Source organism: Pseudophryne corroboree, chromosome 6 (genome assembly GCF_028390025.1).
Source record: "Pseudophryne corroboree isolate aPseCor3 chromosome 6, aPseCor3.hap2, whole genome shotgun sequence".
NCBI classification, from domain to species: Eukaryota; Metazoa; Chordata; class Amphibia; order Anura; family Myobatrachidae; genus Pseudophryne; species Pseudophryne corroboree.
The window spans coordinates 764556544-764571427 of NC_086449.1; the positions used below are offsets into that span (position 1 = coordinate 764556544).

The following is a 14884-nucleotide window of genomic DNA, read 5'->3' on the forward strand; positions in this document are numbered from 1 at the left end:
CGGGGGAGTGTCTGGGCGAACGCTGGGAGTGTTTGTGACGTCAAACCAGGAACGAAACTGACTGAACTGATCGCAATGTAGGAGTAAGTCTGGAGCTACTCAGAAACTGCTAAGAAATTTCTATTCGCAATTCTGCTAATCTTTCGTTCGCAATTTTACTATGCTAAGATTCACCTCCCAGTAGGCGGCGGCTTAGCGTGTGCAAAGCTGCTAAAAGCAGCTTGCGAGCGAACAACTCGGAATGACCACCATAAACTGGATGGAGATAAAGTACCAGCCATCCAGCTCCTGTCATTTTTCAAACACAGCATGTAACATGGTAGGTAGGAGCTGATTGGCTGGTATTTCATCTCTCTCCAAAGCTGAGTATATAGTGCTTCTAGTTAAAAAAAGATCATACTGCTCAATGCTCGGGCCTAGTTGCAGGATTGGCTTTTGGGTGGCCACCTCAAGTCCAGGGCTGTATTAAGGGTGGTGGGGGCCGAGGGGCAACGAAGTTGTGGGGCCCCCATTAGTAAAGCTAGTCATAAACACCACTACCCCCCCGCGTGTGTGTAACCCCCCCCCCCCCCCCTCCCACACACACACAGGGACACTGTCTCATGGCATTACACCTCACCATCCCATGAGAGTCACTGGAGATGGGTGACCTACTCGGCAGCCACTGTTGGGGGGGAGGGGGCACTGAGATGATCATCCCTGTTGCCCCTCCCTTAATCCACCCCTGCTCAAGTCTACCCACTGACTACACTAATAGCCTGCCTACTTTAATATCTATTTGAGTCAATAAATGCAATATACAATAGCTACAAACCAAGCTGTATAATGCAACAGAACACAAACACATCCTATAACATGGCAGTTAGGAGCTGATTGGCTGGTACTTTATCACCGTGTATTTATCACTCTCCTAGTCTTGATAAATCTGGGCCTTAGCATTGTAAATTCAAGATTTTGATTGTTAAATACAGAAGAGCACTGTACTAGGAAAGCCACAAACATGTGCGATCCTTAACTTTATATTCTCTTTGCTAATAGTCTTTGCTTTTGTTTTATATATTGTAGTGAGTACCCCTGTTCAGATACTTCAAATGGTCTTTGAAATAAACAGGCATTTGGGGAAACAAAAGCTGATGTTGAGTAAATTTCTGCCAATAAGGTAGTTTGTTTATTGATCCAAGTCAGTGACGTGGATCAATAAAAATCAATTGGAATAAACATTGATTGGAAGTGGGATGGACTTTGCCAAATGACAGCATGCTGTCAGAGACTTCAGAATGAGATAACAGGGCTGCCCAAATCAATGGAGTCCGCACAGCGGAGTGAATGCTATAAACACATATTTGCAACTTTTCAGTACATGGATGTGTTACTTCATAAAGCCTCACACATCTCGTTGCTTAAATGCAATTAACCAATGGTGCAACGCAATCAACGTAAACTGTGGGGCAGGCGTTGGAGGTCAGTTAATTGTTTGCATGAGATAAGTGATTATCCATTTGAAAACAACTAAATCACATTGAGTCACATGATCCGAAAATGTTGCAGTTACTGTAAATATTTACAGCAATTATTCTCCTGTGCAGACTTTTTTGAGCCATATTGTATAAACAGTGCACAAAGTTTCCTAGATAATATTCATTGAAGGCTATGCTATTTGTCAGTGTGTGTTCACCTGACAGACACATTTTCTCTGTATGCAACTTGCTACGGAAGTATACAAAATAAACAGATCTATTGAGTCAACAGATAAACCTAGTTCACTGTAGTATATATCAACTGAGAGGAAGGGTGTTAATCATACTTGCCTATTCTCCCGGAATGGCCGGGAGGCTCCCGAAAATCGGGTGACCCTCCCGGCCCCCCGGAAGAGCAGGCAGGTCTCCCGATTTCAGGGGTCCTCTCTACCCGGCCGCCCACTTAGCGAGTAAAGTGGGCGGTCCGGGCAGGAGATGACGCGATTCTTGTTGAATCGCGTCATCATAGCCACGCCCCCTGCTGTATAATGCCGGTAATAGCGGCATTACACAGCGTGGCGGGGGGTGGGTGGCTTACATGACGCGATTCCACAGCCACGCCCCCATCCCACCTCCGCCACACCCCGTCTCGCCTCTGGCCCGCCCCCCTCTGGACATAACCTCATTGCCCGCCCCCCTACTGAGCCGACCTGGCTGCTCTCTCCCGGAGAGAGCGGCCTAGAAGACAGCAAGTATGGTGTTAATCCGGCACCAGAGAACAAACACCTAGTTCACCTAGTTGAATAGGTGAGTCAAATTGTGTAAACCAACAGTATATATGTATATTGGGTAATGATCCCTTTTCTTAAGGGGAGTACACACGGAGCAATGTTCACTTAATTTCTAAGCAATCTGACTAGATTGCTTAGAAATTAAGAACACACCGCTCTTTGTGTAGGGGTGCCGTTGATAGTGATGTGCAGCCCTTCTGCGTCGCTATCGCCGATGCTAGATTGGCCTGCATGCATGCACAATCTAGCAGGTGGCTCATTTCACCGCTGGGTGAAATGAGCAGTCCCCCATCTCCCCTCCCTCTCTCAGCACACATCGCGCTGTGCTGATCGGGGGGAGAGATGTGTGGTGAGTGGTCTGTGATACTGTAGATCACTCAGCACACATCTTCCCAGTGTGCACTGGCCTTTAATCCAAAAATGCACCAAGCGGGATTGCTCCTTGCACATTCAGATGCACACTTGTTCACCAGGGAAAGGGCTTATACTAGTATATAGCATCAAGTCAAGACAGCAGCAAATTTCACACACACTGAGGACGATGCATCTGACTTAGAATCAGCCCAAACGTGTGTGTAATATAATGTAGATCCCAATCTCCTTAAATACAAGCACATCAGAATGTTCTCCTTAAACACTGAACATTAATTGAATAAGTAAAAAAACGTGCAATGACTCACCCACTGGGTCCAGGTCTTTGAGCCTGTGAGAAACGCCATTCTGTGTTTGGTTGTGCCTGCTGGAAGAAACGGAAAAGTGTTTGTAATTGCTATATATTTTAAAAGAATAATAAAAAAATGTTTTAGTTATTTGTTCTTCAAACCTAGACTGAAAGAGAAGGAGTAATGGCGTTAGGAGAATGGGCGTGTGCAGCTTTTCCTTGAACTCCGCTAAAGGGTAAATAAACATTAGGCATAATGTCAAAAGTTTCCCTGAACAAAAGCATATCAAGACAATTAGACATATTTATACTCTGCGGAAGAACAATAGAATATTAGTAATCATCAGTGTACTCCGTATACTACTCAGTGCATATACAGCAATATGTTTAAGGATTCACAAAGATATTGATAGCTCTGTTTCACTGTCCAAACAAATGTACATTGAGCCTGTATAAGCTTCAAGAAGTGGAAAGAGGCGCATAATACCAGGAGTAAGTTTGTGCTGCACTTCAGCAGTTTTTCATGTTATAAATCACTTCCTATAAGTAGCTCTTTGTGCATCAATACACATGGTGAATTGGGAATTTTAACCATGTAATGGTGTTAGATATGGCAACAGCTTAGCATGGAAATCAGAGATTAGTAACAGGTATGGTCTGTTCTGTTTGATTTCCATGCTAAGCAGTTGCCATGATACATTACATAGTTACAGTAGCGGATTTTGCTACGGGCATACAGGATTTTTGCCCGTGGCGCCGCCATCCGGAGGGCGCCACCGCCGTGGCAAGATCCGCTACTGGTGGTGCCCCCTGGTGCTGTGCTGTCACTGCTGTGCAGTGTGCGGTGACGTCATCGCGCGCAGCACGGCATTGTGGGACTGGCACATAGGCGCTAGGAGTCACAATTGACCTCTAGTGTCTATGCTGTGCAAGAGATGTCATGACGTCTCTCCCACAGATCCGAGGAGCGGCGCAGGCGGCCGGAGATGGAGGTCAGCAGTGGTCGGGAATCAGGAGTGGGGATAGTGAGTATTATTATTTTTTTTGTAAGCGGCACAACACTACTGGGGGCACAAACGGGGCCACAACTCTACTGGGGGCACAACTCTACAGGGGGCATAACTGACCACGCCCCTTTATGAAGCCATGCCCCTATTTTCCCCCGGGGCACTACAAGGGCTAGAACCGGCCCTGCATAGTTAAAGCTCCCAATTCACCAAGTTTAACTTTATTGATGCACAGAATTTAGTGATTTAATAATGAAATATAAATATATATTACTAGAAATCATATGGATCGTTTCAGTATTAGGTAGTATTCAGTATGGTTAGGAATACAATTTTAATTGCTGCATGAAAACATGAGAAGGGTGGTAAAGGAATATGAATGTCCTAATTAATGTTTGGAATGTGTTACTAATTATTATAGCATCAGTTAGTGCTTTACAGACAGGTATATATAAAGAAATAAACACACTTAAAACTCAAACATCTCCAAATATGCATAAAACATTGTGTGATGTTGGTATTATCCCCCAAAAATAAAAATAAAATTGCAGTTTCTGATTTTAACGTTACACGTGGGGAGAAATGGAGACGTATCCCATAGCAACCAGCTTCTATGATTTCATAGACTGTGCTAGATAAATGACAGTTAATATGCTAAGTGGTTGCTTTGAGCAACTTCTCCATTTTATCACTCTCCAAGACTTGATACATCTCGCCTACAATCATTCAATGTACTTTTCAAATTGATTACATGTGGCAATATCTTTGGCTAGTTTGGTTGCTCTCTTGTCATATAAATGCTTGGCCCAAGTCCAGAACCACCTGACTACTGTCCCAAGCCCAGAACCACCTGACTACTGTCCAAAGCCCAGGACCACCTGACTACTGTCCAAAGCCCAGATCCACCTGTCCACTGGCCCAAGCCCAGAATCATCTGTCCACTGGATCAAGCCCTGAATCGCATATTTCTACTTCAACCTTACAGATGTTCTAGATGCATGGCCAATGTAACCACAGGTTGGGGAGCCCAACCTAAATCTTTCAATGAGATAAAAAAATAAAACCTTTCTGCTGATTTATAACTTAATGCAGGCTTGTGTCAGCATACATTCTTCTGTCCGTTTTATGCACATATGCATTGTGTGGCAATATTTCTAAGACTACACAGATCATCAATGTACTGTATCAACATACAGAACAGCACTATATATATATATATATATATATATAGACAGACAGCATAGTCTCCTAGGAAGTCAGACAGGACAATAGATAGGGCGCCAGTCTATATACACTTACAGGCTGCCATCAGCGTACATTTCTTGCATTTTCACTTCTGCTATATACAACTGAACACAATATAAATTCTCCTGAAATAACAACTCATAATGTCTCTGCATAGTTCAGTAGCTTCCTAGTGATTGCGCCAACTTTAGAAATACACGTGTTCCATTTACAAATGATTTGTTTCTTAGGGTAAAAAAAGATCCCTGGGGACCGTGGCATGACAAATCATCTGTGAGGGATGCCCTCGTTAAAAATAAACATGCTACAATGGCAGGCGCCCAGCTGGACAGGCACCAGCTGAGGCGAGAACTCTTACAGGCATACTGAAGACCACCCCTTATAAACAGACTGCAGACAGCACAGACAGCAAGAGGTGCTGGGAGCGTCTCTCTTTATTTATTTCTATAGATCAGATTCATGGATGTAATCAATAAACATATTGGAAGAGGCTGGAGAGTGCCCTCTGTTCACATCAGATATTGCTATTTGTACACGGGAAACCCGTGGGTATTACCTGAGGTCAGGAGCACCCCAGCACACTATCCCTGGTTGTAGATGTTAGTGCGGGACATGTATACTAGAGAGAGAGGGGTGAGAGGGAGAGAGAGAGAGAGGGAGGGAGAGAGACAGGAGAGAGGAGAGAGCAAGAGAGACTTTTCTGAACATATGACTGTATGATCCTGTGAGTGCTATGCAGGTACTGAGTACTGGATGCGAAAGCAAATAAACAAAATCACTGAGAGTATTATACAGGGGAGCTATCAATGCTTTGTTACATAAGCAGAAGTATTTGAATACTTGCACTCAGAAAACTACAAATGAAACAAACTATAAAACAAACTGTATTTGTCTTAAAAACTGTATGTTTTAAAAATGTTCTCATACTTTATATTTATATTTAATAAATAAATAAATAAATACATATATCTATTTATATCTATGTATATTGTAAGCTTGCGAGCAGGGCCTTCCTACCTCTATGTCTGTCTGTTTTTGCCCAGTTTTGTTCTATTACTGTTGTTCTAATTGTAAAGCGAAACGGAATATGCTGCGCTATATAAGAAACGGTTAATAATAATATATACACTATATATATATATATATATATATATATTTATACACACACACACACACACACACACACACACACACACACACACACACACACACACAACTTCACAAGCGTAATTTAATAACACAAGTGTAGAAAAGCAAACCAAACTGATTTAATCTCTTTGAGGAGGCTACAACAGCTCACACATTGTTAATATACATAATACGCTTGGGGGCGGATAGCGTTTCCGCACAGCTACATAGCGTGGATGACACTTGCCTACATCTGGAAGTAATAAGCCAATGCTGAGGTTTTTCCTCCAATTAAGTATATTAGACTTTGAGGCAACATTTTATTATTTCATAAAGAGAACCATTAGCACCTTAAGGTCAAAAGACATTGATGTATATTGTATTTTTAGTAGCCATATTATTTCCCTTTTAATTACACAAAGCTTTTCAAATACAAAGTGATTGTGTTGATTCCAGCTAAGTGCCAGTACTGCTTGCCCCTATACAGATCCTGCACCTCCTAGAGTAATGAGCAGGGAGCGAGGCTCTGTAAATCACTACAACCACTATTATCCCTGATGACTGCAAGTTAAATGAAGTGTTCCGGCGCTGTGGGATTATGGCTCACATTGCTGTGGTAAAATGCGTGACTTCAGAGAGTCCGAATAATGTGCTTAACCAATTTCACATGTCTCTGACAACACATAATATCATACCATCAGTAACGCTGTCATGTTATGTTAGATCTATAAAAATAATGAGTTGATGAATTAAAGTAGGAAAGTAGGAAAGATCTCCATGGACGATGAGATGGAGAGGTAACGAGAAGGTCAAGCTATAAAACTGTTGCTTAGAGTCTGCACAGAATGGTAATCAATGGCAGTGCTCATTCATTCTCAACCACTAACTGTGACACATACTGTAGTTATAAAAAGGGATATTTATCAAAATGTTCAGATGTTACATGAAAGTGGCCGATGTTTTCAACCAGAATTGTGTGATTCTTTGTGTCGTTTTGACCACATTAGAGGCGGGACTTATAATATTCCAATTTCACTTGTCTAAAATAAATGATGGTAGGTAAAGATTAATGGAACCATAAATTAGAGCTCAGGTAATGATTTTTAGGCAAACCATACGTGACTGACATGTAGGGAAACCATACATTGCTAGGAAGGGAGATCATACAACAAATATCTAATGGCGCGTTCCAATTAGGAGTGCTGCTAATGATATAGGGCCTGGCTTCTGTTGGTAAGTAAAGCAAAAAAAAAAAACAAGTAATTTTGTGTCTGGAACAAACCATGTTGCCATGCAAGGGGAAATACATTTATATTTGTTTGTCAGGGTAAATACAGGCTGCTTAAGTAGCCCAAAAATGTTATTTTTACACTGCAATTTAGATTTCAGTTTGAACACACACCACCCAAATCTAACTCTCTCTGCACATGTTACATCTGCCCCACTTGCAGTGCAGCATTGTTTTGCCCAGTTGCAGTTACTTGCTTTTATTGCTTTATTTACATACATGAATTTGGCTCATAGGGGGTCATTCCGAGTTGTTCGCTCGCTAGCTAGTTTTAGCAGCCGTGCAAACGCTATGCCGCCGCCCACTGGGAGTGTATTTTAGCTTAGCAGAAGTGCGAATGGTTGTATCGCAGAGCGCCTGCAAAACATTTTTGTGTAGTTTCAGAGTAGCTCAAAACCTACTCAGCGCCTGCGATCACTTCAGACTATTCAGTTCCGGATTTGATGCCACAAACCCGCCCAGCGTTCGCACAGCCACGCCTGCGGTTTTCCTGGCACGCCTGCGGTTTTCATACACTCCCTGAAAACGGTCAGTTGCCACCCAGAAACGCCCACTTCATGTCAATCACTCTGCGGCAGAAATGCATCGCAAGACCCTGTGCAAAACTACATCGTTCGTTGTGCCCGTACGTCGCGCGCGTGCATTGCGCCGCATACGCATGCGCAGAACTGCCAATTTTTAGACTGATCGCTGCGCTGCAAACAAATTCAGCTAGCAATCAACTCGGAATGACCCCCATAGTGCACACATTAGCCACACATACGGAAGCCTATAATACGCCTAAGGGGTTGTAAGCTAAAATCCGTGATTTACTGTAGGGACATATTTGAGTCTTATTTTAGGGTCCAGTTTTAATGCCACTGCACCAGCCCATTGCGGTCATCAATTCACCCATAATGGAATAGAACCCATGATATGCAAATTAATACTTAGTTCACTTAGTTTTCCCTACTCAGACTGCTTAACGCTTTAGAAGAGTTTAAGGTCTATTCATGAAGCAGTGAAAAGTGTGGAGAAGTGAGCCTGTGGAGAAGTTGCCCATAGCAACCAATCAGTATTGAAGTAACATTTATAATTTGCATACTATAAAAATATACGGAGCAGCTGATTGGTTGCCATGGGCAACTTCTCCACAGACTCACTTCTTCACTCTTTTCACTGCTTCATGAATAGACCCCATATAGTGAGCTAAAATAAAAATGGCTCAATACGCAACTGCTAAGAGGGTAAAAACCTGCGTTACAGAAAAAAAAGTCTGCAATAATATAAATGTAACCAATACGTAAAGATATTTTAAAGTGAATCAATGTGCTTGAATACAGAAGGAGCCATCTAATAATTACACATCAATACACTTCTTGCTGATTGCTGTAGGAACCCGTTGCGATGTAGTGCTTTCAGGAAAGGCCTCAGCGCAACCGTTATGGTGCGGTCTTCACGTGTTTGGCTATAGCCAAATAGTTCTATTTATTGGCAGAAATGAGCAAATCCATCAGCGTGCATTAGAAATGACTCCTAAAACATTAGGCATCTGATTAAATGACAAGGTGGATTTCTCCCAGAGAAATGTATGGCGCTAAAGTTTGTAGTTAATACAGTATAAAGTATAATAATCCTGAAACAATAGCTGAGGCTATAATACAATAGTAATCTGCACCATGTGCCTCTGAAGGTATTTGTGTCACAGGGAAGCTTTATGGCACTTATAGTCCATAACAAGGATATTTGCCAGTCATGGGCCCCACAATTTCTGATGCCAGCCCTGCCGGGGGGTTATATCAAACCTTGGAGGGAGATCAAGTGGAGTAGCTGCCCAAAGCAACCAATCAGCTTAACTATCATTTGCTTTGAGCAACGTCTCCACTTTATGGGCCTAATTCAGAGTTATCGCAGCAGCAAATTTGTTAGCAGTTGGGCAAAACCATGTGCACTGCAGGTGGGGCAGATATAACATGTGCAGATAGAGTTACATTTGGGTGGGTGTGCTCAAAACTGAAATCTAAATTGCAGTGTAAAAAGAAAGCAGACAGTATTTACCCTGCACAGAAACAATATAACCCACCCAAATCTCTCTCTGCAAATGTTATATCTGCCCCACTTGCAATGCACATGGTTTTGCCCAACTGCCAACAAATTTGCTGCTGCGATAAACTATGAATTACTCCCTACATCTCTCCAAGGCTTGAAACATACCCCCCCTCATCTTTTAACAGTTCTTATCACAACATTGAGCTACAGTACTAACGCCTTTGCTATGTACTCTTAACTGTTCAGTATTAATCTTATCCACCCAATGTTGGGCACTTGCTCTTGCAAAGCTGATAATATTGATTTAGTTTTCTCTAATTTAGTGCATTATCCCACAGGAAAGGAACAACAGCGTGAACATATATCCTTTACATTCCACAGGATAAGACGGGTAAATGACCTTGGGTCACCTACTGTACATTTTTCTGCCAATGTTTATAATGAGAGAAAACGAGCCATGGGACACTTATAATAACACAAGTGCCTATGATAAATATATCACAGTCATAGCTGCTGTGTAAAATGATATGTGAGCCGACCTTTGTATTTTATAAGAAGAACAATTAGTGCAAGAATACAAAGGGGGTTAAGGTGTGTGCAACAAAACGTTGGGATACCTGAGACAGTCTATTATTGAGCTAAACAATGGTCCGGAAATAACTCATTTACAGACCTCTTGTCATATAAAAAATTAGTATCTAGTCTACATGTTTAGTAACCACTGCCACCAGCGTAAATTACACCAAAAGTGTACAAGAAGCCACCAAAGATTACTATGTTCATGGGTGGCAAGAAAAGTATATTATAAGGTACTTGTTTTTTTCAACTTTACACCTCTTCATTGCAATATAACAAACGAAAAATGCAATCACAACTCACCAGGGCTGAAAGTAGGGTGTTATGGGGTTGTACAGAGTACCATTAAGAAATATGGTGGTGGTACGCAGTACCACCAGCCCACCGCTGAGGCATAATTTATGAGGGTCATTTTTTTGTGTGGGACATAAAATGGTGTCAGTGGCATAACTGTGAATGTCATAATATGTAATCAGCATTACGGTGTGTGGTATATGTAAGGCATTACGGTGTGTGGCATAATGTGTAATGGGCATTACGGTGTGTTGCATAATGTGTAATGGGCAATACGGTGTGTGGCATAATGTGTAATGGGTGTTACGTGTCTGGCATAAAGTGTAATGGGCATTACGTTGTGTGGCATAATGTGTAATAAGCATTACGGTGTGTGGCATAATGTGTAATGGGCATTACGGTGTTTGGCATAATGTGTAAGGGGCATTACGGTGTCTGGCATAATGTGGCCATGCCCCTATTGTCATGCAGCCACTCCCCTAGTTTAGTGTGACCACGCCCCCTCATGACGCGTGACCACGCCCATTTTCACTATCAGTACCACTAAGAAAAAAATTCTACTTGCACCACTGCAAATCACCCAATGAGTTCTGTTATGATGCCGGCAATTGGACACTGGATACGCAACTATGTAGAAATCCAAAATCATGATGTTTTTCACAATTCACAATTCCCGCCCAATCTTGTTTTGACCAGACGCAGAGTATAGACAGATCCAGAAAGTGCACAGTTCTTAACAGGATGCAGCTTGAGAAGCCATAATATATTCCAGTGCAGGCCTGTTATTATTCTCAGTTGCGTGTGCCGAGAAGGGCTGCGCAACCACACAGAATGCCAAGTGAACACTACTTAATAGTAAGTAAGAGCCTTGATACATCAATCAGCAAACCAAATCCTTTCCAAACTCTTCCTTCTATGACAGCTTTCTGAGTCAGCCAAAGTTCAGGATCATTATTGGAAGACAATGACATGCTGGAAGACATTGTGTAATATTACAGGAATGCAATAAAACAAAAATACTCAGAGGAAATACAGAAAAATGCTTGAGAACGTATAGATACCATAGAATACATTGTCTTAAAACTTATGTTGTGGTCTCAACATCTAAGCTCTGTATATCCTTTCCCAAGCATAGGGTCTAATTCAGACCTCATCGCTAGGCTGCGTTTTCATACAGCCTGCGATCAGGTCTGAACAGCGCATGCGTATGCACCGCAATGCACAGGCACGTTGGTCCGCAGCGACGGGGAGTGCCAGTCAGCGACAGGATGGTGCGAGAAAAGCAATTGCACGGGCGACTGACAGAAAGAGACCGTTTGTGGGCGGCAACTGACTGTTTCCAGGGAATGTCCAGAAAAAAAAAAGAAGGAAAACAGAAGCACACCAATCAAACAAAACAAAGAAAACTGAAGAACTAATAACAAATGTGAGTCACTTACTCCTCAGATCACTCACCTCCTGATTGTTGCATCTGATTAAATAGCACGGGACAACCTTACTTGGACATTTCAAAAACCGTCCATTTCACCTACAAATGCCTATATCTGTATTATTGTAATTTTGTTTTTTAAGCACAGCTGCACCAATGCAATTTTACCTGCAAACACTTAAAAAATCTAACATAATTACCATTGCTTCTTAAACCTCTCACAATCCTTTCATTTCTTACATTCCAAATACATTTCTGCACCCACTTTATCTACGCTTTTGACTCATTTCATACTAAATCTACACCCCTTGAGCCTACACTGCTTTTCTCACCTGCATTTCTGCAATTCTACTGCTCGGATTCCCTTACAGTCTCCTCTCCTACTTCCACTTTCCCTCACACTCCCCACATCACTCAGTGTCTACCTAATAATGTACCTTTATCCTTCCCCCCTAGTCTCCTACACCTCCTCCTCTCTCCCCTCCTCTGTCTCCCCTCCATCCCTCTGTTTCCTTCCCCCACCTTTCCTGTTACCCCACTTTCATTCACCTATGCCCCATGGTCCTGCTACCCCACAACTCAGCCCTGCTCCCTCTCTCCCTTCCCTGTCACCTCCCCACACCCCCATCCACATCACACTGACCTCCCTCCCTGCCCACCTCCTGCAGTTTCCCCTCCTAGCTCAGACACCCGTACCATCACTACTCTCTCATCATCCCTGCCCTCAAAATGAATCCCACCTCATCGCTACAGCAACCCTGAAAATCTCATTCACATCTCTCCCACAAACTCATACCCCCTATCCTGTGCCCTCTGGAATGCCAGATCTGTTTGTAACAAACTGGTCCCCACTCATGACCTTTTCATGAGGGGTGGTGTTGGGGTCCTTTTACCTTCTAGTTACTCCTACCAACTCATACCACCAGAACCATCCCTTATATTCTCTACATTTGAGGTCCACGCCATACGCCTCTTCCAACCAGTCCATCTTAGAGTAGCTGTCATTTACCGCCCCCCTGGCACTGCTTCCAAATTCATCGACAACTTTGCTTCCTGGCTTCCTCACTTCCTCTCTTCTGACATTCCCACCATTATCCTATGCGATTTCAACATCCCTATTGACATCCCCACACAGTCCCCTGCCTCTAAACTCCTTAACCTCACCTCTTCACTTGGTCTCTCCCAGTGGACCTCCTCACCCTCCCATGTGAATGGGAGCTCACTGGATCTGGTCTTCACTCACCGCTGTGATATTTCTGATTTTTCCAACTCCCCATTTCCCCTCTCAGACCACCACCTGCTCTCCTTTAACCTATCTCTCTCGACTTCCCCATCTCTACCTCCTAAGGCTACGATCACTAAGCGTAACATTGAAGCTATTGACACCACATTCCTTTCCTCCCTGTTTGACTCACTTCTCTCTCCTATTCTCTCTCTCTCATGCCCTGAACAAGCCACTTCCACATATAATGCTTCCCTTACTTCTGCTCTTGACTCTGTTGCTCCACCAACCACTATTCACCCTCGCAAATTAACACCTCAACCCTGGCACACCAAATGCACCAGATATCTGCAAAAATGCTCACGTACTGCTGAGCGACACTGGAGGAAATCACGCTCTAAGGCAGACTTCCTCCATTTCAAACTTATGCTCTCATCCTTCAGTGCTGCCCTTTCTCTTGCTAAACAGTCATACTTCAAGAACCTCATCTCCTCCCAGTCTTCCAACCCCCGGCGCCTCTTTGCCACTCTCAACTCACTCCTCTGCCCACCTCCACCTCGTCTCCCTTCCTCACTCTCTGCTCTTGACTTTGCCACTTACTTCACATCCAAAATTGACTCCATACGTCAGGACATCACATCACACCAGACCATCAGTAACCAGCCTTCTCCCATCCCTTACCAACCCTCCCCATCCCTCGCACCAACTCTGTCATCTTTCTCCCATGCATCTGGAGAGGAAGTCATGGCCCTCATTCATTCCTGTCCCCTCACCACCTCCCCACTTGACCCTATCCCCTCCCGCCTCCTCTGCTACCTCTCTTCTTCTGCTTGTTCCCATCTTTCCCACCTTCTCAATCTCTCCCTCTCATCAGGCACTGTCCCCTCTGCCTTCAAGCACGCACTCATCTCTCCTATTCTTAAAAAACCTACCCTTAATCCAAACACTCTCTCCAACTACCGACCCATCTCTCTCCTCCCTTTTGCCTCCAAACTCCTTGAGCGTATTGTCTACAACCGCCATACTTCCTTTCTTTCCTCACACTCGCTGCTTGACCCATTCCAGTCTGGCTTCCGTCCTCTCCACTCCACTGAAACTGCCCTTACAAAAGTATGCAATGACCTCCATGCTGCTAAATCTAAGGGACACTACTCTCTACTTATTCTACTTGATCTCTCTGCTGCTTTTGACACTGTGGACCATCCTCTCCTACTGCAAATCCTTCACTCCACTGGTCTGCGTGACACTGCCCTCTCTTGGTTGTCGTCCTACCTTTCTGACCGTTCATTCTCTGTCTCCTCTCATGACTCCACCTCCCCCTCACTTCCACTAACTGTAGGGGTACCCCAAGGTTCTGTCCTTGGTCCTCTTCTCTTCTCTCTCTATACGTCCTCACTAGGTAAACTCATTAGTTCTTTTGGTTTCCAATATCATCTCTATGCTGATGACACTCAAATCTATCTTTCCTCTCCAGACCTCTCCCCTACTCTCCTCACTCATATCTCCAACTGTCTCTCTGCTATCTCTTCCTGGATGTCCCAGCGCTTTCTTAAACTTAACATGTCTAAGACCGAGCTGATCATCTTCCCTTCCTCCCGCATAACCTCACCTCCTACAATCTCATTATCTATTGATGGCACTACTATCTCCTCTATCCCCCAAGTGCGCTGTGTTGGAGTAATCCTTGACTTCTCCCTCTCCTTCAAACCACACATTCAGCACCTCTCACAAACCTGCCGTTTTCATCTAAAAAATATT

At 43.5% G+C, this 14884-nt stretch overlaps 1 protein-coding gene across 47 annotated transcripts in view; it reads right to left on the reverse strand.

Annotated features, from left to right (window-relative positions):
• Positions 1 to 14884, reverse strand: part of LOC134933410 (protocadherin gamma-C5-like) — a 688451-nt gene that overhangs the window by 41647 nt on the left and 631920 nt on the right. For 38 of the 47 annotated variants that reach the window (XM_063928604.1, XM_063928603.1, XM_063928601.1 and 35 more), the window contains exon 2: positions 2929 to 2987. In XM_063928604.1, coding sequence (XP_063784674.1) covers positions 2929 to 2987 — 59 coding nt within the window. The remainder of the gene's footprint in view (positions 1 to 2928; positions 2988 to 14884) is intronic. The other 9 variants (XM_063928589.1, XM_063928575.1, XM_063928593.1 and 6 more) reach the window with 1 other exon arrangement.